Here is a 26,576-nt window from a genome sequence, read left to right as displayed (position 1 = left end):
ATAATATGTAGTCGAGATCTCTTGGACTTACGATTACTTACGGTAAAAAAGAAAACGATCGTCGCAGTGAACGTTTTGCAAATTAAAAGTATTCATTTTTATTTTTTATTATTGGTCTTAAACCCGGCGACTAAGACTTGGGTTTTGGTTGGGGTAAAGTTTTGGTACGGTATGGTGTTGTTTACGGTTGTTACGGTTGTTTACGATAGGTAGCAAACACGTGTATGAACTCGGGTGGTCACCGATCCAGGAGCTAGTAGCTGTGGCCATTACTTACTCCCAGTCAAATTCCGCGATTGGTAGCAGCCAACGCGCCACGCCAAGCCACGCCAATAAGCCACTAAAAATATTTTATTTATATTTATACATTATTATTGCAATACATTTCAAATCACATTTTAATATTAGGTATTGCATGTATACTTACTTTTATAATATAAAGGTAATTCGTAAATAATTATTACTTAATCTCTAAAGTATTTATGGTCGTTGGCGCGTTTGTCGTTATAAAAGAAATGTTTAGTTAAGTTCGTAAAAAGTAAATGATATACCCATCATGCTACTTAGGTATTCGCGTTTTTAAGTAGACTTTAATAACCTTCGTAACACAGGTGTGTTTCATGTTGTTTATTTTAAAAACAAACTTTGAAATGGGGATAAAAAATAATAATTACGTTTTTACGCTTTCCATCGCACTTTCTTAAAGTTGGTTCGAATAATTAAAAATACGTTTTGGCATTAATATGGGCACCTATACCTATTCAACGAGCTCGATAACAATATAATAATGCAACGTGTCATTTGACACAGGTCAAAAAACATATATTTAGTTTGTGTCATTGATATTATACATATATATACAGATATATATATACACATAAAATGTCACCACTAAGTTGACCTTAACCGTTCGCGCAGTATTTTATTTAGGTTGGCCAATAAAATTAACTTTGTATGTATAAATTATCGGACTTAAAAAGTAATCATAATAATTGTTAATAATGCATTATTCATTAAACTCTATGTGAATTGTTTATCCGTACCTACCATATAACATAATAAACATTTGACATTTATTCTAAAGTAGCCAGTATGTATTGTTTTTTAACATCATACTTAACGCTGAAATACACGTTAAGTATTAAATATTAAATAACGTATGCCTATATTGTATTTCACGGTTTGCAAAACAAACTAAAAAATTGTATAGTAAAATACACCATACAGTCAATTCGCCATATCTCGAAGCCGAAGGGGGATAAAATTTTCGATTCGAGATATCTAATTAATTAATAGGGGAAGAATTTACGAGGGAAATAACAAAAAATTCGAGTAGGTACCTACTCAAGTTTTTCGAGTTATCCCGACTCGAGCGTATTATATTTTATACTCAATTATAATATTATACATAGTACAATATTATTGAAGGTGTATTTTATTAGATATAAAATTCCACCGTTCGGTCAGTGTATTTATAGGTATACATATTTATATCTATACCTAGGTATCTACAACACTCTGCACTCTGCTACACATAAATTTTGTTCGGAAGGGTTATAATATAATTTATTATTGATCTATTAAATCGCCTGCAGTCTAAACTAATCGCTCATTTGGAATTTGAACAGTGCTCAATATTATAATTTCCTCTTCCCACCAAACAAAAGTATTATTGCAGATAACCAGTGTTATATGTGTATTATAATAATTTTGTTATATATATTATTATAATACACACAATAATTCGTGTACGGTAAATAATATAGTGGATTATCGTGCGGTATAACATGATTAAACCGACACGTTTCACTGTTTAATCAATTAGACTGCATTTTCGCGTCGTTTTTCATTGAGCGCAGATTACATGATGGCACTAATAATAATAATAATAATAATAAAAAAAAATTAAAATACATAAATTACAATAACATTGTTGCACTGTATTATATTATTACTGTGATTGAAGCATATGCGATCACACGGCTGTATTGTGTTGCTGTAATGTATTACATTTAATGTAATCGTTAATAATATTATTTTATTTAATCGTTTAAGCGCTGCAGTTTTTAGCACTATTATAATATATTTATGAATTTATTCATTAATTCGATTTTGTATTATTTATTTGTTGTAACGAATTATAGAATTTATATTCCACAAAACCGATGTCATCGAGTACCTATACTCATATCATACGTCATTATATGCGCGTACTTGGTAAGTATTATCATACGTTTAAAAACACGTGTTTAATAACTGTAGACGCGATGTACTATTATATCATTAAGTACGCAATTCATTAATTTTTACATAAATTAATAAATTATGTGATATTTAACATCGTTTAAGAACTTACACGACAACCTTTATTATTTTTAATGTTTATAATAAATACTTATAACAGTGTTATACAACGGCTAAGTTCGACATGTTCGATGAGGTAATTTAAAAAAAAAAAAATAGGTATAAATACAAATAGACAACTTGTAACCGAACCAGGTGCGACAGTGCGTTAAGTATAGATTAAATTAGTGATCTTTTGAACTCGAGTATACCTAAATATAACTATAAAATTTTATTTTTTAATTTGGTGATGATAACAACTATATTAAAGTGTCATATTAAATTATATACCTATAACATTAAAATATAATGATCACTACTTAATAAGACGTTTGTTATTTTTTTTTTTCAATACAGACATGTACTTATACATTGCATTGTGGTGATGTAGTGAACACGTGTTTTATTTTTTATTTTTTTTTGTCAGTCGGATTTTGAGCCCAACAGAAAAGGTTTATTTAAAGGATTCAATATGGCTGCTAAAAATACTTTGCTGGCGAATAAACCTATTTTGTACTTTATGTACTTTATGAATAATTTAATGCGATTACATTCGAGTCACAATACCTCGAAATAAACGACACCCGGAACAACTTAATATTATGGCTGTAATATATTAACGATTCGCGTACCAGCTATTTTCTCTCTCCCGCGTCGCAAGATTATTTCGATTAGACATAGCGTTTATGAAAATATAATAAAATCGTGGCGTGTGTCAAGTATATTAACATTATTAACAGAACCCGAACTCTCCAAAATTACAGCTTGTAACGAAACCGACGTGGCGATATTCAGAACTTTTGTAAAGATTATACGATTGAACTTTAATTGACTTGTGAATTTGACGAATATTGCAACTACTATTATACAAATATCATAATCGGATTTTAATCCCGTAGTTCGTACTTACATGTAATCGTTCGAAATTCGTTTTTTATAAATCAAAATTCTCAAATATTCTGCTTCAGGATATGAAAATATTATAAATATATAATAGGCGGTATTGCCTACAGTCATTCAAAAAAGTAAAAGCTTAAAAATACGCGGCGATAACGGTAAGAAAATAGTAAAATAAAAAAATATGGCTTTTTGGTATTAGCTTCTAGCTGAACAACTATGATAGCTCAACAATTATCAAAATATATAACAGAGATAATTAATGTATACATTACAAAATCATATTCGCGAAACATTGAGATTTAGTTTGGTAGGTCTTTTAGTGAAATAAAATGTTTTCAAATAAAGCTGTAAAACTTTTCGACAAAATGAACGTTATACGCGAACCGCGAAAGAATATCATTATCAACTCGTATATAATAAACATATATTTATTAATATATTTATAAGTTCATTACTACCATATTATTTTTTATATTATAATATATTATAGCCGTTCGGGGCGTATCACAGTACGATTTTTTTTTTTATCACGTCCGTGTACTGCGCACGCGATACACACGCACATTCGTCTGGGATTTATTTTTTTACACTTCGTCCGTCGTCTATATCAAGACATCTTCGAGGGGACTCGGCGACCCCCGCAGGACGGATATTATATATAATACAAGTTTCCGGCTGGTGCAGAGGTTTCGCGATCGAAATTAGTCCTGCACCGAGTGCTTCGATCGGAAACGATCTATACGCTTGATGTATATATATATATATATGTATATATATATATATATATATATATATATATATATGTACATGTATATTATAATATATGGTGTGCCGTGCGCTGTACGACAGACGAAAGAAATCATAAATCATGCGTAGGTCATTACGTAGCAATAAAAAACATATAATGTATCTAAAAAAATAAAAAATAAAAGTTTATATATCGGACAGCCCCCAAAAAAGTCGTTATAACCTCATAGGCCATTAGTCGAGTCCGGTAAAGCGGAAAAAAATAACATATATACACACACACACACGTTGCACTCGTGCGGGTGAGGGGATCGGACCGCGTCCGCAGTATGGAGAGGAAAATGCGCTAAGCAAACAACGATGCGATTTTTTTTTTGTTATTTTTTTATACACACGCACACATATCTATATGTATTTTTTTTTTTTTTTGTTTATACAAATCGAGGGGAATGTTTTTACGGCCCTTTTGTTCGCCGTCTTTAGCGTGCGCTAAATTTCCGGGTGCTCGACTTCGTCGACTTCCTGACGAGCGCCCGTCGTCCCGGATACCGTTCGTCGTTAATCACCCGGTCGGGGCGCGCCGCGCTATAGAGGAGGGACATTCCCCCCCCCCCCCCCCCGACTATAGGTCGCGTCGCCAAAAAGTGTTTTGTGTGGAGAAAAATAATAATAATAATAATAATGACGATAGTATACAATTTTTTTTTTTATCTTACTCTGTCCTTCTTTTTCTTCATTTTCTTCATCATTTTCTTCTTCTCCTTCTTCTTTTTTAAAGCCGCCGCACGTTTACGAAATCGGCGGCAATGTATCATCATACTCGACAGGATTTTGTAAGCACATCCTGCCACCGCCATCGCCGACTTCTTAACCCTCGGCCAGCTCACACAATATAATATGTATATACGCTGTGACTGCAGTATTATATTTACTGCAGCGTATATACATTATATATGTACCTAATATTATGATGATAAATATATATGTTATATATGTATAAATAAATACACACCGCGACCGTGAAAAGATAACGTTTCGTGGCCGTTATTATCATCGTTACCGTTTGCTAGTCATAACTCATAATTTATATTTATGCTGAGTTATACCCAACCTCAAATATAAATATGATAAAATGTATTGGTATTTAATAATTTACCAATATTATAAAGGGCTGAGAGTATACATTAAACATTGCACAGCCGATATATGTGATGGTAATTTTTTTTCTTTAAAAGTTTCAATTTTTTTTTTTTTTAATGATGATAATATGTGCGAAGTTTATGTTTTAGATTCTGAGCGGAGCGATGAGGAATGTATTGGTTTTACTATAATGATGTTTATTTATTTTTATTTTTTATTCTGTAAACACTTTTTCTCCCTCTAAACTTGCTCAAAAATATAAAGTGTAGCATTTTTTCTGAAAGGTAATGTTCTTGAGCTGGTCATTAGGCTTTAGAGAGGTCATTTTTTGATTTTCGAAACGGTAATACTCGAAATAAAAGCGGTTAAAGGAGAAAAACGTACAATTTCACGATTTTATAATATTAAATAATTATATGGACGACGTTTTCTACCAGAAATATTGCTTTAAATGAAAAATGATGACAAGAGATCATTTTTGTTGTATTTTGAATTTTTTTCTTTACTGTTTAAAGTTCGGAAAATTTTAGCCATTTTTGAGCTATTTATAGACATTTTAGTTTTGGGAGTTTTTTGTTATAATTCGTTTAATAACATGAAATTTGGGTTGTTTTCTTATATTAGTCTTACCTAGACATGGCTAAATTTTCAAAACATTTGAGCGACTTTTAAGCTTTTTCTTTTTACTTTATATTTTTATTTTTATGATAGTTCCTAATTATAAATTATAATTATAATTATAATTATATAAATCGTTCTTAAGCTGTTCTTATAACGCTTTATTTATAACCATAGAAACGAATAAAATTAAATAAAAAAGATTCTCTCGTCCGCTCAGAAAACATCCACCACCAAAATGCTGACCTACTTTTTTTGTTTTTTATAATGTTTTAGGTGTTATAGCTAGTGAATTTAATACCAAAATCCTATTTTTTAATTTTATGTTAAAATTTGTACGCTCCAGCGATGGTTTATATACATCCAAGATTTGAAGTATATTTTCAAGCAATTAACAATAGTTGATTATTATTTATTAATCGGACGATAGTTATTATCCGCACGTCAAACAGAGATAACGAACTGTGGTGGCATCAAATATTTAGAACCATAATCACTTTAATAGTATTCCGTTCAGCATTAAAATGTGTCTGGAAACTAAATAAAATCGATATTGATGCGCGACGGTACCTGTCACTTGTCAGTTGTATGGGTACTCTCCTTGTCGTCACATACTATACCTTATAGTGTGAGTATGCATAAGACGTGTTCATCGTTTTTTCGTTAAATCTTGTTTGAAATAAAACATTCTAAGTAAATTTTATTGGTGCATTATTCTGAATTGTGTAGTATAAAAGTGTTTTTTTTTTTTTTAGTCCATTACATTTTCAGCCCTGTAGGTACATGAATACAATTAATACACGACGCATATAATAAACTATTTCGGTAGAACATAATAACAATATTGTCGTACCACGATGGTAAGGTTAGTACATCAGATCGAACATTAAAGTGTAGTAAATTATATGTTGAATTGCCTATTACAGCACGCAGTGCCCATCACTTGTGAATAGTTTACTATTTTGACATATTATATCTATAAATAGCTAAATTGATATGAATCGTATGATATTCAAATCGTAAAATAATTTTAGTGTTTTTGGAGTGTTTAACGTCTAATTTTGTGCGAGAAACCGAGAAACCGTTTTTTATAAATCAAAATTCTCAGAAAAATATTCTGCTTCAGAACATGAAAATATTATAAATTTATTATAAGTGATGGTACAAACTTAAACCGAGAAAACGTTTTTCGTTTTTCTTCTTCTCACATAATATTCTAATTTCTAATGACGAGATGGATCCTGGCCGCTGCTTGTGCATGAATTCTGCAACGTGTTTGATTAGTATTTTTTTTTCTTACTTATATTCGTATATATACCTATAAAAGGAATATTAACAGTTTTATTTGGTTTTTCAATCACATTTTCGTGATTGAACTGTGGCGACTGCGCTGCAGTGCGTTTTGTGTATATTTTGTCGTTATTCTAAATGCATATACGAGTGCGCTGACGTTCAACTGCATTTTAAACTCACGTACGCAACTCCGATTGTTGCAGCGTTCAACGCGATTCCTAAACGCGTGCGATCACTATAATAATTATGTTATAAATTATATTTTTATTTAGCCTCTCGGTCTGCAAGACTCGTGGAGGAGCGATGTATACGAGTCGGAATTCCGCAGTTGCCTTATTATATATACCTATATAAACGCATATGGCCTATACGATTATACCCACACTAGCCGCCGTATGGAGGTAAATCGTATCAATAAAATACTATATTTACACGGTTCATACCCATCCCTATGTATTATGTGTGTCGTGCAGACAGTAAATCGTCGCACATGTAATATGTCCCCATCGTTTATGTTTTATTCTCGCCGAACACCGTCATCCGGTGTCGCAGAGAGAAAAAAAAAACTATACCTAATATAATATATATATATATATAACAACGCGATGTTCATTGAAACAACATTATTTGACGTTTACCGCGACATGAAAAGCTGTTCCGAAGACTATTACACGCACTGCACACAATAATATATAATATTATTATAACACGACGCGCGTGTATATTATTATTATTATATTGTATACGCGTAAATGGAGAAACGACATATTCGTCGCATATAAATCTACCGATGTATACATGTATAATATTGTATTATATCATTACGTCGATATATTATGTAGGTTATAATATGTGTACGCTGTTCATAAAACACGACCGACGGTAGTTGTATATATAGTGATATATTATTATTATACAACGATATGGTGTGTTTAATGTTATTATATTTATTATTATTATTATCGATGCGTCGCAGTGTCTGCAAATTTGTATTACATTTCATTTTATCGGTTATCGATTTTTGTACGATGCACTACAGGAACGTTTCATAGTAATAATAATACAATAAATTGATTTAAAACTCGTTTTACATAACATAACAATAATATTATAAAAGAAAAGAAAAAACAAGAAATAAAAATAACATAAAAACACCATTATTATATTATACCATTATGATAGTATACGCATTGTACACACAGTTCGCACAAAAATCATTGTTATTAGATATATTTATAAGACTTGCAGCACAAAAACATTGTTGAACATACATTGTTACTATAGTTGAAACGTTTTTATTGATTTCATGAATTTTTTTTTACAGGCTATTTGCAGAGCGTTCTATATTCGGACGTATCTCAGCTATACGACCGCGACGATGCGATTAAGTACAAAATAATATTATATATTTTGTAATATGTCTCTGGCGTTCACGATTAGACGTGGTAAATCAATAAAACAGCTTACTAAGTAGGTATTGGTAGGTACTGGGTTATTTTAATAAATTGTTACGGTAACTGTAATGAACAAAAAATTAGTACCTTATTCTTATAAATTATTAATAATTTTTTTTTTCAGTATTTTTGTGGTTTAAAACTAAAAATTTATGACATTTTAAAATGATGCTGATTATTTTATATATATAGCCAATAGCCATTTAAGTATACTATATTATGTCTAATAAAATGTATGGGGTTGTAGTTTGTTTGTTTTTATAAAATATGTGTGACGTAAGTTAATCGCTTACAAACTGCATTTGAGTAGCATTATAGCAACAAATCAATAGTATTTTAATTGATTTATTTTTAAATGTAGGTATATTGAATTTGTTGTTTATAAAAAAAAGTTAATTTTTTTTATTTATACATATATGCCTAAATATAAAACGGGCAGAGCATAACGAATTTAATATAATATACATTTCTCAATCTATTATTTTTATCTATTTAATTTAGGTACTAAGTTTTTATACAAGCAATCGTCAGTATTTGGTATATATTTTATACATCTATATTTTATATTATGATGTCTATTTATAAGTTATTTAAAAAACTTGGAGAATAAATCGTCTTTTCTCATCGTTTAAATTTGTTTCGGTTATCCGTTCAAGAATATAATTTCGAAAAGTGCATACTTTTAAATATTAAAGTTAAAACTTAACTAACGGCAAAATAATGAGAGGAAAAAATCAAATAAATAAAACAAGTTAATAACTCATTGTTGAATTGATATAAAATATTATGTTTTGTAAATATAATGTTCGTTCAATGGTCACAGTAGCCGCGGACTTGATTCTATTTATATATAAAAAAAAAATATTATGATGATAACATCTTTGCTACAATCCATTATTCTAAAATAATTATACATATACACCTATTTTGTTACTTTTAACTGAATAATAATATAATAATATGTTACGTTATTATTGTGTATTATTAAGAATCCAATTAGTGCCCATAGACATATATAGGTACTTAAATGTTTATAACCTTGAGTAATTAAATATGTATATTGTATACATATAATTGATAAAAGCCACGTCAATCGATCACAAACATTATATATTATTAAACAGTTTAAATTTTTAATTATGTAATGCAATGTGTATAAAAGTTGTTATAATTGAAATTTAATTCACTGCGAATATCGAATCATATTCACTTATTCGTGATCAGTAGTATGTCTTACCTATTAATTATTTAAGACGTTTACTTTATTATGCTACGATGTATTGGTTTTGTTAATATAGTGACTTGACGCAAGAGTCAATTTTTTTTTTTGCATATTCATAGAAAGCAAAAAACTAAACATCAAAAACCTTTTCAAACTGTGCAGGTGTACGGACCCATTTATTTTGACATAACAGAACTTTCAGAAAAAGAAATCAGAATCGCATCGTTTGCCCCATAAATGCACTTTCTCGTTGCGCGTATTGTTGACACCTCAAGAAAAACAGGAACTGTTCGTTGGGTTTTTTTTTATGTCTAACGACATCGACGTGACACACAACCTAAGTGAAATGCATTGACTTCCGAAAAGACGTCGCTCGCATATAGTGAATAAAAACCGTCAGACGTATACAAGAAATGGATATTTACTTATATGGTATTGACGCGGACGTGTATACCGATTGATTGGTTGGTACAGAGCACACCATGTAAGTGTAATTTCAGAAAAAAAAATCAAACAACTTATCAACGGTGACTTAGAAACTTCTGAGATGAAATTATTTCTATCGACTGCTTTATCTCATCTATATATGTATACCCAGTGCGCGTACCACTCAAAGGCCTGAAGACTATATAGCTATAACAATAATTTTGTATTTTCAAATACACAGCTGGCGTACCTCTATATGTGTGCCACAAACAGTTTTATTTGAAAAACAGAAAACGACGTTGAGCATTGGCGCGTGTGAAACGAACCTTGCAGTTGAGGCGATGCGCGTAATATATGCCCTGCATTTATAATATGTAACTGCAGCCTTCTGGGTTGGACTTTTGAAATTGCAGTTTACGCAGAGTGGCGAGATTGATATTTTTGTAAATTGAAAAATAAAGGACGTCTGCTGCAGGGTCTGATCGGGGGCTATCTGTTAATACCTTTACTGATTTCCAAATAAACGAGCGTCGTTGTCTATCAGCTTTATTACATATATAGTACAATATTATCGCATTCTGGTGCGCCTAGCTATATACCTACGTAATATTATACACGATATTATTTTCCCTTTTTTTCTGTTTGGCCGTACCAAAAAACATAATATATAATATGTTTAATTAGATTTATGTGTCTAGACTGAGGAATTGCGGTCGAGCCCTTAAGAGTTACTCGTTTTCCTCGCGTACACACAACAGGTCCTCCGCGTGTTTTATTGACAGCTATTTTTTCACTCCCGCGCGGGCGCATAGGTACCGAATGCCGGAGACGGGGCGAAAAAAAAAAATTACTAATAATAAATAAAATATACCCACATTTGTAAAAATAAGAGAGTGAGCACAATATATAATATATAACATTATTACATAGCGTCGCCTCGGAGGCCCGTCCGCGATCGGCGGAGCTCCGGTCGCGCCGCGGTGGCTACTAATTCTTTTCTTTTTTTTTCCTCGGTTCCTCCACAGGGCGGGGTTAATTGTTAGCTGCGGGTGGTAACTCTGCTGTATCGGAACCCCGTCGGGCAAGACGGCCGTACCACACACACACACACACACACACACACACACACATGCGCGTGCGAGCATAATATGTGATACGTATACGCCGCCGCGGAGTTATTACGACGATTTCGATGTCAGAGAGTGGCAAGCCTTTATTATTACTATTACTTGTATCGTTGTTGTTATATTTCGTAAAAGTTAAATGAAATGAATAAAAAAAAAAAAAAATTGATATTAAAAAAAGAACATTGTGCCGCCGCGCCGAGACAAGCGTGTCATATAGGATTTTCGTGCCGTATAGGTGATTCCCACGCAGGGCTCGGTCGTACACATAATATTATATATACCTATATATATATATATATTATATGATGTATATATGGGATTACGAAATTAAATAACGGTCTGACAGCTCAATTTTTTAATGCCGCAAAATCAAATTGGACTGTTTTCCGTGAGTAATAGACGAGGTATTATATATCATAATAATATAATGCACCTATACTTAATACGTACACGATATATATATATATATGCCACGCTGACGATAATAATCTCGAAGAATAATATAAGATATTATACATTAAACGTTTGAAACAATAAAAAATATATGTGTACCTATACGTAGTGATTCGGTTCGCTGCCCGCAGCCGGCGCGCGGCTGTTCGGACCGTTTACTGTCATGTTATCATATTAATGTTAAATACTATTTATTATTATATTATTATAGATGTAGTTGTATGTTTCTAAAACGATTCTCGTCACAACTATAATATTACTGGGGGAAAAAAAAAAAATATGAAAACGAATTTAAACGCTAGCCAACTATAAAACATTCGCCATAATATTAGTTATATTGTATGTAGGTACCTATACACATAAATTTCTGATTTATAAAACCATAAGATTTATATCATATTATGTACGAAATTTGAAATTTTAGATATGTAATGAGACAAAAATCATAACAGTGTATACTGCAAATCATTTTATAGATGAAAAAAGTGATTTCAAGTATTTACTCTTTATAATACCTAACTTAGGAAACCTAAGCAAGTATATTAAAACGTCTTATAAGCAATGCCGTAACTGAAAAAAATTTCGGGGGGTCCAACATTTTTTTAAATATAAATACTAAACATTTTTCATTTTTACAATTATTCTTTAATACAATTTAGGTATGGTTGATTAATTATTTTCGCTGCTAAAACGTTTCTACTATGAAAAATTTCGGGGGGCCGGACCCCTGGCCCCCCCTCAGTTACGGCCTTGCTTATAAGTACCATAATTGTGTACTTACCTATATTATATATTGTGTAATCGTGTAAATCGTAAATCGTAAATTCGTAAAATATGTGTCTTATGCATACAGTTTTATATTGTCACTTACCGTAACTTATATACCTAATTTAATCAATGACCAGTTTTCTCTTATTTTCTTTTTGATTAAATATTTATAATTGTATTAATACTGTTGATAGAGCTTAGAATAATAAGTTTAGTTTATATTATTGGTATGAGATACATTATTATAACGGCAATAGTGCATTTGAAAAAAATTAAAGACGTATGTAATGTGCACTGTGATGCAATCATTGCAATATAGGTAATAATGATTAATGCTTCATAATATGAAAAATATGCAAAATTGTAACTGAGTTTAGGAATAGGAATATTAAATAAGTTAATAATCAATAACAAATTAATAATTATTATTGTAATACAATGCATAATATATATAATAAAAATACTTATATTATATAATTAGTTTAATATTGAATAAAACGCAGATATTTTAAGGGACGTTCTACATCCACCGTGTAAAATTTGTCAAATACGTGTTATCACAGGTGAATTTACGATACGTGCTATCACTGAAATCACTTTTGGCGGGAAACTAATGATTCTATAACGTGCATGATAATTAATAATTTTATGCGCAAGGAGGTTTCTAATATTTTGGTATATAAATCTCATTTTGCCCAAAATGAGATACGTGTTGTTGCTGTTAAGGTGACGATATGTAGGAATGAAGGTGATATTCAATTACGTTAATAATATTACATATATTATATTATAAGAAATGTAACATCTGTGGATGATATACTGCAAAATTATTATGAACTGTCATAATAGATCTATGGCATTTTGAAATATTATTCAACTTTTGATGTTTCAATACATTTGTTATGGCGTTTTACATTCTATTAATGATTTTTAATAGTAGGTAAGTAATATTAATTATTATCGTATTTTCTAACCGTCGTGCTTTGCATAAAATATATTTTATCTTATGTTCAGATATTATTATGTCGTCTTCGCTTCAGTATAATGACTGGTTCGAAATCGGTATTCGAGATATATAGTGTTTCGTTCTGTTCGTACGATTATAATAATATTATACGCTGTACATCCCCTCGGGCAGCTTTGGCCATCACACACCCCCAAGCAACCGGTTGATTCTAATGACACACCCTATCACCGTAGTAATAAGAGGGTTGTGCTCAACGTAATATTATACAGACTATTATAACTGCTGTATACGGGACGCGAAAATGTCGTCACATTATTACTACATAACACTTGAAATATTTTCGATGCGCGTGGGTCAATATTTTACTACCGGTTTTCATCGTGGTTTTAGAAAACGGCGATGTGTATTCAACTCGACATAAATAAATAATTACGGGTAGGTAGGTATCTATGGTACATAACATTATAACGTCGGTATAATAGCTCCCAATACGACTGTGGCGAGGTATGCGCATCGCACACTATTACCAGAAACAAATAACGATAATAATTGCCAAGGCGGCGCATTTTGACGACTACCGTACTTTAGTCTATAATACACAGGCAATACAGACGACTACGGCGACGACGTATATAATACATATATAAAACGTTGTTATTACTTATTGCGTATATTATACTGATGGCATTTTACCGTCGTCGGTCTCAAATCCTACCTATATATAATACACGTAGGCATATAGTATATATATATATATGTATATCTTACAACGATATAATTTGTGCTCGTCTGTCAGGGCGGCAGTAATATATTATAGGTATAGGACATCGTGTACGTTATATTATATAGGTAGATACCTAAGTTGCCCATATCGTATATTATAATATATTATTTTGTTGAACGACGACGCGTACTTATTAATTATTATAATTGCAGTAGTCGTAACTATAATACTGTACGTGATATTATTATTATTATTATTATACGTTTGCGTACGACGGTTTCTTACTCTACACGTCTTTTGACGTGTGTGTATAGGTTATAGTCATTACGGTCCTGTCGAAGGATTGAACACGGTACGCAACGGTGTTATTTATATTTTTAAAAACGTACCTATATTATAACAGCTGACCGTAAAATAAATATATCAATTATAGTTGCCTAGCAGTGGCTGCATAAAATAATATATATCGTCGCGACCATTAGGCATGCATAATGGTATAATTAGGTAGATGCAGATTTACGACGGAATAAACACTCTTTCACTGCAGCATGTATGGGCTTGATATTTTTTATGTCGAAATAAACGTTATTTCTATACCTATAATGTTACATTACGTATATATATATATATATTATAATAATGATTTTTGTCTTTAAAATGCAAAATGCATAATATTATTATCATGCAGGCGAATAACAATTATATTTACAACAGTCAATACAATAATATAAATTTCTTATATACCCATTATACATAATAAAAAGGATATAAACAAATGTTGGCATGTCACAGGTATATAAACACTAAATAGGTAATAATATTTTGTGAGTTTCAAAAAAAATATATCCGAATGACACTAAAACAAAATATAAATAATGTGTCAATAATTTCCGAGATTGACTGGAGAAGTTATGAATTCAATTCACTCTAGGTAAATACTATTATAGGCTATAATAGTACTAATATATGTATATAATTCTCTGGTATTCATACCGCACATACGTCCCTAAAATATTTAATTTCAATTGTTTTATAAAATAATAAATATATACCTTATTAACTAATGTAGTTATGTATTATGTGTATTTATTCAGAAACGTGCAATATTGATGTGCATTTTCTCTAAAAAAAAAAAAAAAGTAGGACGCATAATAAAGAAAAAAATGTACAACTACTTACATTAAGCGTTGGACTCTAAATAATACATTATATGAATATGATTTATTAATCGAATGGAATTTTAAGGAATGTTATTAAATAATAGTTAAAATTGTCTAATACTTCAAATATCTATTAATGTTAGGTGTGGAAAACTAAATTATAAATTATAACTTTTAAAGGGGGGCAAAACGATACTATTGCCCCCTCAATAAAATATCTGGAGGGGCAGTTGCTCCCTCTTGCCCCCCCCCCATATTACGCCTATGATTATTAGGTATATAGTTCTTATGATTATTATCGTCGTCGTCGTCATAGCCGGCGCGTAAAATAATAATAGTTAGCGCACACTTAATAATATTATAGCCGTCGTGTTTTCACGGAAGTCGTGCAGCAGCGAGTGTTACCGTTACCGCGGTGGGTACCCGTATTGGCGATACCCGCCAAATGCGTATAATAATAATAATAATAATAATATTATATGTATGGGCACAGCGAATATCAGACGAGAGACATGATATTATATAGTAGCAATAATATAACAGCGGCAACATATTAATATAAATAATATTATTATTATTATTATTATTATTATTATTATAATATTATGTGCACGCCGCCACTGATCGGCTGCAGCGATGGTTTTCCGCGGTACCGCCCGATCGTCAGCCGAAGGAGAGGACTTTACTAGTTGTGGGGTGGAGGGGAGGGGACGACGACACGCAATAATAAAATATCGCGTCATATACCTATGTATAATGGGTATTCGGCCATAGGTACACACGTCATTGTATGGGTACATAATATAATAATAATAATATTACAGACAACTCGCGATATAACGAAAATCTCGATATAACCAGTGGCGGACTGGAATAAAAAAGCCCGGGGTGCAAAAACATTTTTAGGGCCCTATCAACATTCTATAAAATAAAAAACATATAATGCACTTTCTACTTTATTCTCAGCAATTTTTTTTAATGTATTCATTATAGTACATACTTATTTTCTTAAATAAGAAGAATTTCAGTTTTTAAACAATAGGACTGTATAAACTTAATCTTAATAGTGTAAGATAAATTTAATTTTTTTTATAATAGTTACATTTTTATCTTTTGAAAACAATTAATAAACATCTTGTATTATATTTGTGTATATAAAATGTATAATTTTTAAAAATGTAATAATTTATATCATATCATAATATATATATAAAAATAAGTATGTTGCTATTACCACATAATAGATTACGAAGTTTTTCTGATGATTATCATACGATATTACACTCAAGTACAGTATCGCAATTAAGATAAGACTTATGACGATTAGTGGCTCTACGCAAATTATAATAAATTTTATACATATTATTATGTATACGAATAATAAAATTATTAAATAAATATGTACATACATATATGTATTTGTATTTTATTGATTTAAATTTTGAATTTTTGTTTTAAATCTCGTTATAACGAATTCAACTGGTATATTCTCGCTTGATATAACGAATTTCGATGTAACGAACTTTTTTCTCGGTCCCTTGAAATTCGTTATATCGCGAGTTGACTGCATATTATATTATAATATGAGTATCGCTGCTGCAGCACTGCACACACACACACACATAATGTATATATAAATGTATGGGAATTCCTCGCGGGCGCTCGGAAGGAAGGACTAGAGAAGCCGATAATGTTGCGGCTCGTATAATATATTATACACAAGGTATGCTATATGTGGAGGGAGGGAGACGTCGTCGCGGAGGAGAAGCGGAAAGTAAAGCGAAGCGAAAAAAAAAATCATACCCAATAATATGAAAACGCGTGCTTGTGTATTATATTATATGAAGAGAGAAAAAAAACGTATAATACAGAGGAGACTCGGGCGCGCGCGCGAACAATGGTCGCGAAGTTATAAATACAAATACAAATAATAATAATAATAATAATAATAATAATAATGATAATGCGGTGGAAAGAGTGAAAAAGAAGTGAAAAAAAGGAACACAAACACGCGCGCTGCATAATATATATATATATATATAGGAGTCGCACAAAATAATATATATAAAACGGCCGAGTGAATTATTTATTATATTATGCGGTTCGTATATACAAAATAATATACGATTCAAAGAAAACTACTGTGGCGGCGGCGTCGGCTGTGACTCGGTGCCACTCGACCTCGGTGCTGGGTGGGTGGAGGTGTCGTCGTCGTCGTCGTCGTCGTCGTCCACTTGCGGTCTCGCGCATTTGCATAAACAATGACACGAACCGGCTACCGGATTCCCAGCTCACGCGGCGGCAGTGCCAGTGGCGACGATCTCGACGACCGCGCGTGGGTTATAGCTGCAGCCCGCCGCCGCCGTCTCAGCGCCTAAACGCGCACGACTTCCTCCCATATAGTGGATAATAATAATAACATGTAATGTACGACTTTTTTTCGACGTCAGACATTATATCGTTTGTAAGTCGACTTCTGCACATAGCAGCGGTCGTGAATATAATATATATAAAAAAAAAAAACGTTTTTGATCCGTTTGAAACGGACCTATACCTATATAGGTACATATTATTATACTTAATATAACGTGAGATGACGTCGTCGTACCCGCGCGCATATCGTTATCGTGCTTGACTTGCATATTATCATATCAAATCTATACGTGCTGGATTCTTACCAGTGCAGTTATATTTTATTGATGTGGATAATATAATTATAAAGACAATTTATACTGAACATCGATTAATATAATATTGAACTATAGAATAATAGGATTTTACACTTAGCTCTATATAGCAAACATTTTTTTTCTTCATATTTTCACCCTAAAACCATTTATAAGTATAGGTGTTTAATACCGAGTTCAATTTTTTCGGATTCATAATATTATGTATAACTTGTTTTAAAATAAAATCATGAAAAACAGGACTTTTTAGTATAGAGTATATGTATACATATATATTATATACCTAGTGTTTATTCTTCTCTGAAATGTCTATAAGATAATTTTCTCTTACACAAATCATAAAAAAGGTCTAAATACTAATCGACGATGCTTTTTAAATTAAATATTAAGTCGTATCATGAGGGTTTAGAATTCGTAATATTTTACATAATTACCAATAAGGAACTCGTTTAAAAATCAAAACATCAATAAAATCACATTATTTGATGTACCTTACCTCAGATAATATTTTTACCCTTACCTATAATAATAACTCGATTCATTTTAATATGAAAGCTGAACAAACAAAATCGTTTCTTTTGAATTCAAAGTCTACTTACCTGTACTTTGTTATGACGTAGATATATAGGTTAGATATCTGTATATAGGAATTATAGGTAATAGGTATACCGTATACACGCGGGTTCTGCGTCCAAAACACTATAATAAATATAAAAATATACTCATATAATATTATAGTATTAGAATATTTTATGTAGAATATACAAACGTGATGAGTAAAAAATGTTAATTTTTCAGGTTAACGATATGAAAACATTTCGCCGTGGCATATTGGTTGCGTTGCAGTTTTGACCTGTTACTTCTCCATCTGCATCTACCATAATATATTATGTTTTATAGTACGTGATTTTTCTACCTAAATTTCAATTATTTCATCATCCAAACAATAAGATGATCTGATGACGATTGTATATCGTTTCGACTTACCTATATCGCGCTGAATCCATAATTTTGTATAAATTAAAAAAATATATATAAACTTCAGTCTTAAAAATGTTTAAGTACATTTTATTTGTTACGTTAATCGTAAGCATATCATTTCAATACAAATGTGAATTTAAAGATACGAAAACTAAACTTCAAGCAATTATTACACCTATTGGCATGGTATATCGCGATGAGATAAATTATTCGAATCGAATACCGAATCGTACCAATCGCAATCGTATGCAAAAACGGAATAACATTAAAACCAAAGGAATCTACGTAACCATATGGTTAAAAAAAAACACTCAGGTAAAATTGTTTCAAAAATTCTTCGAAAATTTAAAATGTATACTATATGGAGGCCATGTGTTCTTAAGGTTATGTTTATATTTTAACTTAATTTTAAATACTTTTGATTTAATTAACTATACTTGTCCAAAATTTGAAAGTTTTTTATTGAAATTAAGAGATAGATATATTGTTTCGTATGTGATATGGCTAGTTTTTAAGTACCTTATTATTTTATTATGAAAAAATATAAATTGTGGTTATCATCATTTTATCAAATATTAAACATTGAAAAAATGTAGTGTATTTTATTAATAGTAATAATTAATTTGTATTGTTTTATAATTAATAATTACGTATGTAATAATTGCTATCCTTCCTTCCACGAAAGATTCGTACCTAATTTTGCTTCTAATGGGAAACAATACATACCACTACGACGCTTAAGGACCGATTTCTATGTATATATATATCTATATACTATATATATATGTATATAATATATTAATATGTACCTATATAATATTTATACAGGAATATTTTTCGAAAGACCAAGTGATAATTATCGATCACGTTTACGAAGCTGTAACAAACAAAATGAGAAAACTAATAAACCCTTACATAATAGTGATTCAACAAGACGAAGTACTGGAATCGTACAAACTTAAACGCTTACAGGTTAGTATGGTGTTGAAATGTTTTCATAGATTGTATATGTATGTATTTTTAAGGTTTTTTTTTTTTTGTGTGTGTGTGTGTGTGTGTGTGTATAACAAGGTGGTCAACTCTGAAGTGAAGGAAATTGTGTTCAACAAGGAGTCGAACAGCCATTATCCTGGCTGCTACGCAGACTCAAGACGGTCTACTTGTCATGCAATGGCTGCAGCTGCCGATGTCACCCCGATGCAATACAGTGAAGTATAAGAGTAATTTCGATGAAAACAATTTAAGGGATGGCTGTATCACAATCTTTTGGGTTGTATCAGGGATTTTGTTGTTCTTGTGATATGGCGGTGAATATCGAGAGGCAGATGAACGACTGTCAAGGACGAAGTCGGTTCAGGCACGTTGTCCACGGGACGAACGCGTTAAACGACGACATTGAAACGCTGATCAGTCAAATGATGGACAATCTTGACTCGGGCGACGAAATGATTGCAAACGATACTGCACCGTCATCGCGTACTGATAAGAAACAAATACGCGGTGGCCAAAACTGTGAATCCACAAATACGTCCGGAAATGTCGACGAAGCGTATCGGTTCCACGAAAGCAGCCATTGTTTGAAATTCAGCGATCTATGGTGAGATCAGTATAACGCGATTATGCCTATATGTGCAGTGTTACGGTTAATCATCTTCTGTGCCCTGCAGGTACAACGTGAACAAGTTAGAGTCTGCGTCATATCACCATTCGCTTACAATAAGTGTTTATGAAAAATATACAAGGGATGGTGTTGTACCGTTATACAGGAAAATTATTTCCAAAGTCAAGTAAGTTATCATTTTCAAACACCGCTGACGACCTAACATAATATTATCTGATATTATGAATGTATAATGTGTGAGTGATGTGATTATTATATAATATGAATGATCAATACATAGTTATGTGTTAAAATTTTCATCAAGCACAGTTAAGCATACGTTCAAGTACATTTTATAAACCTGCCAACTGGTTCAACAGCTACGACTTGTTTAGATTTAACGTCCCATTACGCTCCAAAGTCCTTATGGTCTGCAGTACAATCTACACACAATTTGCTTGAAATTAAAATGAAAAATTATTTTTTACTATTTCTTCAATACTCGTAGATTATAACAATTAACAAAATAATACACTTTTTGGAGGACGCGAATAATTATACTAGAACTAAGTTGAAGTACGTTTTTAAATCTATAAACACCCATCACTGAAATAAACATTTATAAGTTATAGTAATTTGTTGCATAATTAGGTAATTTGGTAATTCATCAAGTTGTATTTCATTTACTGAAAAGTGATGATTTCGGTAACACCCCCAATTATTATAATATTATCTTATTATGTCATTAGCCATTAGTTCATTACTAACAATATTGCTTAAGAAGCATTATATGGCAATATAGTGTACAAAGAGTATTGGTTAAGTAGGTAATACATAACCGCTACTTTTGTTTGAGATTAAAAGTTTATTGAAATGTAATTTAAATCACATAACAAGTCATTAAATTTCCATAATATTTCAATGGTTTTCTTTACCTATTTAATATTTACCTATAGTACGGAATATAGTATGAAAAATTTTAATCGTTTTTAAAGTATAAATGTATTTGAGTATTTGATGTAAATGAAAAATTATTATTAAATAGGTTAAGTAACAATAACAAGAATTATGAAAATTACGAGTCAAATGTGCAAGCAAGTTATGTAGCTTTAACATTTGGTGATGATCAATACTATAGTTTAGACATAAACAGTGATAGACTTTTGATACCAGAAAAAATACCATCAATAGTCGAACATCTTTATCCACAGTCAACAGGTGATTTTGTTTTTTATTTTATTTTTTTATTTTACAATTTGAAATATACAATCTGTACAACATAGCACAATAAGTATATATGATAATATAATAGTTACATGAATATTTTGTATTAATAAGTCACCCATTGATGACACTTGACTGGAAATTAACGCCGTCTAGAGTCTAGAACTTGGTTGTTTTATTTTTTTTATTTTTAATAGGTGATTTTGTAAATAATAAATATGCGTTTGTCAGAAAACTGAAAAAAAATTATTATTACTAACAAAATAATATATTCTAGACGATCCAAAGAAATATTTAATTTTAAACGCAAACAATATAAGTACCAAAGGTGACGAATGTAATAAAGTTGGAGTATCATATGAAGCATTCTTCAAACAACACAATAGATGTGGAGTGAAAAGATCTAGTTGCCTAAACAACCAACCATCACATTTGTGGAAACATGATATGGTATATTATGAGATATTATTTATAGAAAAACAAGTATTATTATAATAATAATACTTATTACTTATAGACTATAGTACTATTTTACAATCAGATTTAAAAAATATTCCTTATTGAGATAGGTTAGACACACACACTAATAATTGTATACGAATTATTTCATTATTTCACGATTATCACACCCTTTATATTTATTTTATATTTGCTTAAATATATTGTATAAATACTTAAGTAGATTAGTAATAACTGCAATTATTTTATTCAAAACCCACTTCAAATGCTTTTTCAAAATTGAGAATTTCATTATTTTTGATTACCATACTAGGATGCAATCGAGTCAGGAATTCCAGGGAGTTATTTTCTAGAGAATTTTGTTAAATTTCCACAAAATTCAAACGTAATGCAAAAAAATAACGGGACTGAAACATTAAATTTACATTATGAAATGGATTATACTAGTGAATTATTTATTCACAAGGAAACAAATTATAACAGTGTACTTTCAACAAGGTAATAATTTAGGAAATATTTTAACAGTTAAATTATAAACTTATTTACACTTAATTGTTTTTTTAGTAATTAATAATTATATATTACATATTGTAATAATAATTTAATTTTCATAAATAATTTGTTATAAGTTTACTTATAATATAAAGTCGTCAATTAAAATTTAATGACACAAATATTATATTAATAGTATTTTGTCTTTTTTTTTTATTTATTTTTTTTTTATTAACACAAAGGCTTCAATTACTAGGATTATTAGCCTATATTTTTGTCTTTTTGATAGGCCAATATTTTATACTTGTAGGTATTCCTAGTGAGTATATAGTATAAAATGGTATTTCATTAAAACTATAATTTATATACAAGTATAGTAGACCTTCAAATTTTTCAAATTAAAAAAATTAAAAGGTATTTTAGCGGTTTTCAGATCATAAATATATTTTAATTACCTAGCCTAAGGCAAATATAATTATTAAAATACAAAAAGTATCTTTATTCTTTGGTCAACGATGTATTAAAAATAATAAACTGTCATTTCTCAATGTAAATTGCATAACCCATAAATTTAATTAATTTAATTAAGACGTTTTGTTCTATCGTAATAATGTTGACCAAAATATAATATCATACCTACATATAATTACATAAGATGGGCGTGCGCACATTATTATTACACGATTATTGCCCCAAAACTGCTAATAACGTATTTTATATTAAAATTATTATAGGTCCCTTATAGAAATTGTAGAAATATATTCAGATGCAACTAAAATTGATCAAACTAAGATAGTCGCAGCGATTTATAATATTGGAATGAAGGCCGAATTATTCCAAGTTCAGTTATTGAAATTTCCATTAAGCACGAACAAAAACTGTACTGAAATTCAAAGTCAAGATGTATACATTTCCCCTTTTCATCGATACAATCATGTTCTAAATTTATACGGGCCACTTACCAAGTCCAACACCAATTGCACATGTAAAATGTTTTTTTATGACATCTATATGTATAGTTATATAATTACTACAATTAATGCAAACAATTAAATTATGTATATTGAATAGTGCGGGTATTGGATAAATTGAACAATGTAATGGCTTGGAGACATATTCCCATAATCGAAGCCAACCGCTGTTTTTGTGTGTGGAATTGTGAATGCGTTTGTACGACAATTGAAGATCAATTATTTGCACCCAACTGTAAAAAGATGTCACAAGAAGCTTATAATGGTGCTGGATTCCGAGGAGCTGTACTTGAAATGCACACTTCCGATCCTATTTCTATACTGAACATAATTAAATTAACATTTATTTTTGTATCAGCATTTTTCGTCATAAGGTTTTTCGTTGGTACACCTGAAGAATACGACAGAGAATAAATGCAAGCCTGTAAAATTGAAAATGTATTGCAAACATTCACAGAAATAACAAAAAAACGAATGATTAAAAAATCTAATCCATTTCGTAAAAAAAAAAAAAAAAAAAAAACAATTAAATTGAAAGTAATTGTGATTGAGTTAAAATTTAAGAAATTGTTATGTTTGTTAACGGTTTTGGAAATAAATTGTAGGTACTTATTTTTCATTATTTCTGCCTATACAAATGTGTATATTGCTAATCCTTACTGTGTAATTAAAAAAAAAAAAAAAAACCGTTATCATGAATAATATTGGCTTTTGTATAACTTACCTGTTTACCTACGACCTAACACGAAATACATGAGAAACAAAATATCATTAAAAAATGCTTAACCTATTGTATATATGTTGACAACTTGGTACTTATTATTGTAGTCGACGGGATAGTGGTACAACATTATATGGAGTTTAAAATTTAACTATTCCGTTACCAGTTTGTATATATCTGCGCTCGGTAAATTAGAAGAGATCAATAATATGCTTGCTGATTTATAAAATATTTACCTAACAAAGTTATACCAAAACAATCATCAACGGTGCAGGTAAATGGATAGCAAAAAACTAAATACACCACAAGAGCCGTAAACCCTCCTCAAATATACGTGACTGAATAGTAAACATCATTAACCTACCTAACTCAATTTATTTCCTCCTTCGACAATTCAAGATTTGTAATTTATGACTCCCGACTGATATTGTAAACATCATTTCCTGCATAACCGTCGAAATAATATATTAGCCTTCGACCGACGAAAATACACTAACCTGGGCTTATACAATGGTATATAGACGGTAAACGTATTATGTATATATATAATATAATACTAGGTATACGGCTATTGTAAGATATTTTCTATAATTATTATGACGGATGTAGGACGAGTCGCTATTTGGACTCGGCGGAAACGCGCACAGAGGTGACGGCGTTAGGTTAAAATAGTGAGTGTGTTTTACAATAATTAATGTATATAATACGACTGTTTGATTGAAAATATGTAAATTTTTATGTAATTTATTCCTACTTATTCGATGGCTGTGTAACGTGTCCATATTATAATATTTTATCTGTATACTTATAATATAACGCATTGATTCTCCCCTATATTCTCGCTTCAATATAGGTAGTTGAATGGTGCAAAAATTACAATCAAGTTCATTTCACATAACACGTGCAGGTACCTATAACAATAAGCCAACCATAACCAAGGGCCACGGCTACTTAATAATACTAAAAGTAGGCACAATACAAGAATTAAGTGTTATTTCTAAACCTATTATATACGTGACGATTTTTGAACGGTAAACAGTTCATAATCTCGAGAGTATGTATATGTTATATCAACACATAATTCCATATTTTTTTTCACACAATTTTCGAAGGCGCTACAAAACAATATTTTTGAAAAAAAATAAATATTTATAACACTGCACATGTACTACAATAATGCATTATTATAATAGTGCGTATTATATTACCATGTATTGTGTACTTACTTCAAATTTCGTAGAAAGAGTTATTTTCAAAAACTTCGATATTTTTTGAAATAATGAGCGTATAGACGATGAACGATGAAAACATCCTGGAGCAATAATACGGTCCAAGTGTAAAAAATCCAGACAAATGAATAGAAAGTCCGGAAGAAATAGAATGTCTAAAATAAGTTGAATATTTGTAAAGTAGGTACTTACCAAAAATAAAACAAAATATCATTAAATCTATGGATTAGGTACATTACTATTTAACACATCATCACGAGTATATTATTAACTAATAACTTCAGATTTATTTTCCTGACGACCTGACATAGGTACAATATCAAAAAAATGTTATAAAACTGTAATTTTATAACGTATTATATCTTTACTTGTCCCTATTAATGTCACGATGATGTTTGTTGATTTTTTTTCTAAATTTAACAGATGATTAACTTTTCTTCGTCTCTTCGATAAGTCTAATATAAATCAATAAACATTTTTTTAATCGTTATTGAACTAAATTGCATCGAGAAAATAATTAATCGGAATTGTTTACTAAGAGAGTACAATATTATGGTGTAGTATTAGGTAGTTTTAATATATTTATTTTTATTTTTTGACACTTACAAAATAATAATAATATTATTTTTCAAACGTATCTACATTTTTTTTTAGATTTTTTTCCCTATGGTTCGTCTTTATTATACATTGCACAGAGTGGATCGTTCAATGCAATACGCTTATCATAATATATGATAGTGTCTTATCGTGCTAACTGGATCGCGTATACGTATACGTATACTCATATAGCTATAATAGGTAAGTATTTTTTAAGTAATTATAAAAATTTTATAGTAATATTATTATACCATAGTATGATGTATTACTTAG

The 26,576-nt window shown here is 30.5% G+C and overlaps 1 protein-coding gene across 1 annotated transcript; it reads left to right on the top strand.

Moving 5' to 3' along the window:
• Window positions 1-8,364: 8,364 nt before the first annotated feature.
• Window positions 8,365-24,408, top strand: LOC149054247 (hapless 2-like). Its single transcript, XM_089230521.1, has 11 exons — window positions 8,365-8,486; window positions 18,828-19,325; window positions 19,839-19,982; window positions 20,082-20,222; window positions 20,291-20,607; window positions 20,678-20,797; window positions 21,656-21,828; window positions 22,112-22,284; window positions 22,607-22,791; window positions 23,520-23,770; window positions 23,857-24,408. The coding sequence occupies exons 2-11, from the start codon at window positions 19,083-19,085 to the stop codon at window positions 24,168-24,170; spliced, it is 2,061 nt and encodes a 686-aa protein (XP_089086647.1). The 5' UTR covers window positions 8,365-8,486; window positions 18,828-19,082; the 3' UTR covers window positions 24,171-24,408.
• Window positions 24,409-26,576: the final 2,168 nt, after the last annotated feature.

Source organism: Diuraphis noxia, unplaced genomic scaffold (assembly GCF_037042655.1).
Source record: "Diuraphis noxia isolate RWA-SAM2 unplaced genomic scaffold, SU_Dnox_SAM2 contig0009, whole genome shotgun sequence".
Classification (NCBI taxonomy): Eukaryota; Metazoa; Arthropoda; class Insecta; order Hemiptera; family Aphididae; genus Diuraphis; species Diuraphis noxia.
This window is presented reverse-complemented; position numbering and strand designations above follow the sequence as displayed.